General features: G+C 41.5%; 1 protein-coding gene across 1 annotated transcript in view; it reads right to left on the bottom strand.

Annotated features, from left to right (window-relative positions):
* NWD2 (NACHT and WD repeat domain containing 2) overlaps window positions 1-2,701 on the bottom strand; it is a 111,194-nt gene that overhangs the window by 87,337 nt on the left and 21,156 nt on the right. Inside the window, exon 3 of the mRNA XM_019525849.1 lies at window positions 1,060-1,176. Coding sequence (XP_019381394.1) covers window positions 1,060-1,176 — 117 coding nt within the window. The remainder of the gene's footprint in view (window positions 1-1,059; window positions 1,177-2,701) is intronic.

Raw genomic sequence — 2,701 nt, 5'->3', positions numbered from 1 at the left:
CTCATGTCTAATGGCAAGAACCAGTGAGGATAAATACAGGAACTATCTCTTGTTGCCGGATAGCTTAAAATTCAGGAAAGTTGCAGACATCTCCTAAAGCAACCCATCCTAGCAATAGTGAATAATGGTAAGTTAGGGCCAGGAAAACAAATCATAGATTTCCCTGGTTGTTACCAATCTGCTCTTTTTTTGAAGTTCAAATCAAAAGAATCAGTTTCATTCCCTGGGCCTGCCAGACCAAGCTGGAGAAAGTGGCTGCAAGTCTCTGCTATTCTCTGACATAATGGTGCTCAGCCTTTTGGTTCCATGAGCCAGAGGAGTGGTGTGGGGCTGGTGCATGGGCCTGATCAAGCTCTCTGTGCCAGGATTAAGCCCCAGAGGCCTGGAATTGGATCATGTACTGGGATTGGGCCCTGAGGGGCCAGTGCTGCTCCTGCATGCCCAAAATTGGACCCTGGGGCCTGGTGACACCCCTGGCTAGCCCTGTACACTGAGATTGGGTGCCTGATCCAGCACACAGGGCCAAGGGCTTCCCTTGGGTCTGCAAGTTTGGCAGCAGGGGAGTGGTGCCACTGGTCCTCCACTGCCAAATTTCTGGACCCGTGGGGATCCCTGCAGATTGTAATACATGCAGCAGTAGGCTACATTTGGCCAGTGTGCAAGGGGTTGAGCACCTTTGCAGTAATGCTTTTCTTTTATAGCCATCCCTTTGCTGGCCAACTAACATACTATATTTTACAGAAGTATTACCAATTAACCAACAGAGGCCTCTGTAATCAAGATGAAGCCAGAAGCCAACTACCAAACGCACTACCAAAATAACTGGCTATGAAGGATCCACTCTCCTTACTGATTCCTGATTCCCGATTATTTGCAGCATCCTATTATTTCCCATGGGGAAGCGTTTAAGACATTTCAGTAAGCAGCACCAAGAAATACTTTAATTATATATATAAAAAAATTAGTATTTTATAGAGAAAACCTTTTAACTGCACTTCAGAAGCTAGAATAGCAATCAGTATATTTTGTTTTAAAGTATAGCATTATTTTTATACCCACAACAAAACATGGACCTGCAGAAGTTTTCAAGCAATCTTCTAACAGCTTCATACGAGTCTTCTGGAGCTCAGGACTGTCCCATTCTTCTGTTTCTACTCCCCAGTACAAGTCTATGACCTGGAAATCAATGTATAAAATATTGTTAGTGTATTCTTTACTGCATTTTCCATCTGTATAACATGATGCACAAAAAGTCAAGAGATTTCTTTTTCTCTTTGACAGTTAAATTGAATTGCATTACAAAGGGAATGGGTTCTATTCAGAGCTGATGGAAACCTCCTGTGTGATCTTTGGCAAGTCAATTTATCTCTGCTTCATAACCCAGGGTTTTCTCCTTTTAAACTTTAAACTCTTTGGTATAAGACCGTCTCTTACTATCTGTTTGTACAGCTCTGAGCATAGTGGGGTCCTGACTTCATGTAAGGCTTTCAGGTGCTCCTGTAATGCAAATAAAGACATAAAGGAAAGACTATGGGTAAAACCTCGGCCTCAATGAAACCAATGGGAATTTTGCCACCGACTTCGATAGGGCCAGGATTTTACCCTTCTGCCTTTCAGGTCAACAGATCAATCTACCCTGTGTTATAACATAGAACAAAAGGTAGAACAGGGTTATATATTGTAATGCCACTCTTCTAATGTTACTATTCTGTTATTCCTTTACCTTTTGCTGCTTTGTAAGCAAAGACTTTATGAATATATAAAGGCAGATGTCTTGCTGTTCAGACTTTCATTTGTAGCTACAACTTCAGTTTTACAATGTTAATAAGATGCAAGAAAATGCCTGTAAGAAACTGGCATAAGGCTGCTAAATTTATTTAAAGAGATTAAGTGATAAAGTGTGGTTTCACTACATATTTTAACTTGAAAGGATGGAAGTGTCTTTATTATAGAAAATTTCTCTTAAAGGAACCCAATCCAAATGTCCGTATTATTTAAAATAAAATAATGGTGCATCATACTGAGATTTTCTTATGCCACTGTAAATTAACACAAAAATCTATTATCAATTATAAACAAGAAGCATCTAGTTTTTATAATAGTACCTGGAGTGATGGATTTGGTGCCAAATTTAAAAAAAATAAAAACAAACATTGGGGCATGCCCTTAACTGTTATTTTTATATGCATTCTATGCATTGTTGGCAGTACTTGGAGGTCATGATCAAGTAGGAAGTGTATGGCTAGATTTTGTCTGAACATCTATGATGTTCATTGACTTGTGTGGCAAGCCATATGGGGAAAGGCTGAGGGATCTGGGACTCTTCAGCCTGAAAAAAGAAGGCTGAGAGGGGACTTGGTAGCAGCTTACTGCTACATTAAGGGCTCAGTGAGCAACGCTTCACCAGGGCACCCAAGGGGAAAACCAAGAGTAATGGTCACAAACTCCTGGAAGACTTGTTTCAGGCTCAACATTAGGAAAAACTACTTCACAACTAGGGTGTCTGGACTGCGGAATAAGCTCTCTCCGGAGGTGGTGCAATCGCCTACCCTGGAAATCTTCAAGAGGAGACTGGATGGTCACTTTGCTGGGGTCACCTGACCCCAGACGTCTTTCCTGCTTGGTGCAGGGGGCTGGACCCAATGATATTCCAAGGTCCTGTCCAGGCTTACTATCTATGAATCTATGGAAAACACACTGT

This window comes from Gavialis gangeticus, unplaced genomic scaffold, assembly GCF_001723915.1.
Source record: "Gavialis gangeticus isolate Ggan-Ray unplaced genomic scaffold, GavGan_comp1, whole genome shotgun sequence".
Lineage (NCBI taxonomy): Eukaryota > Metazoa > Chordata > Crocodylia > Gavialidae > Gavialis > Gavialis gangeticus.
Note: the sequence above shows the minus strand (reverse complement) of the source record. Positions and strands in the feature narration are given on the sequence as shown.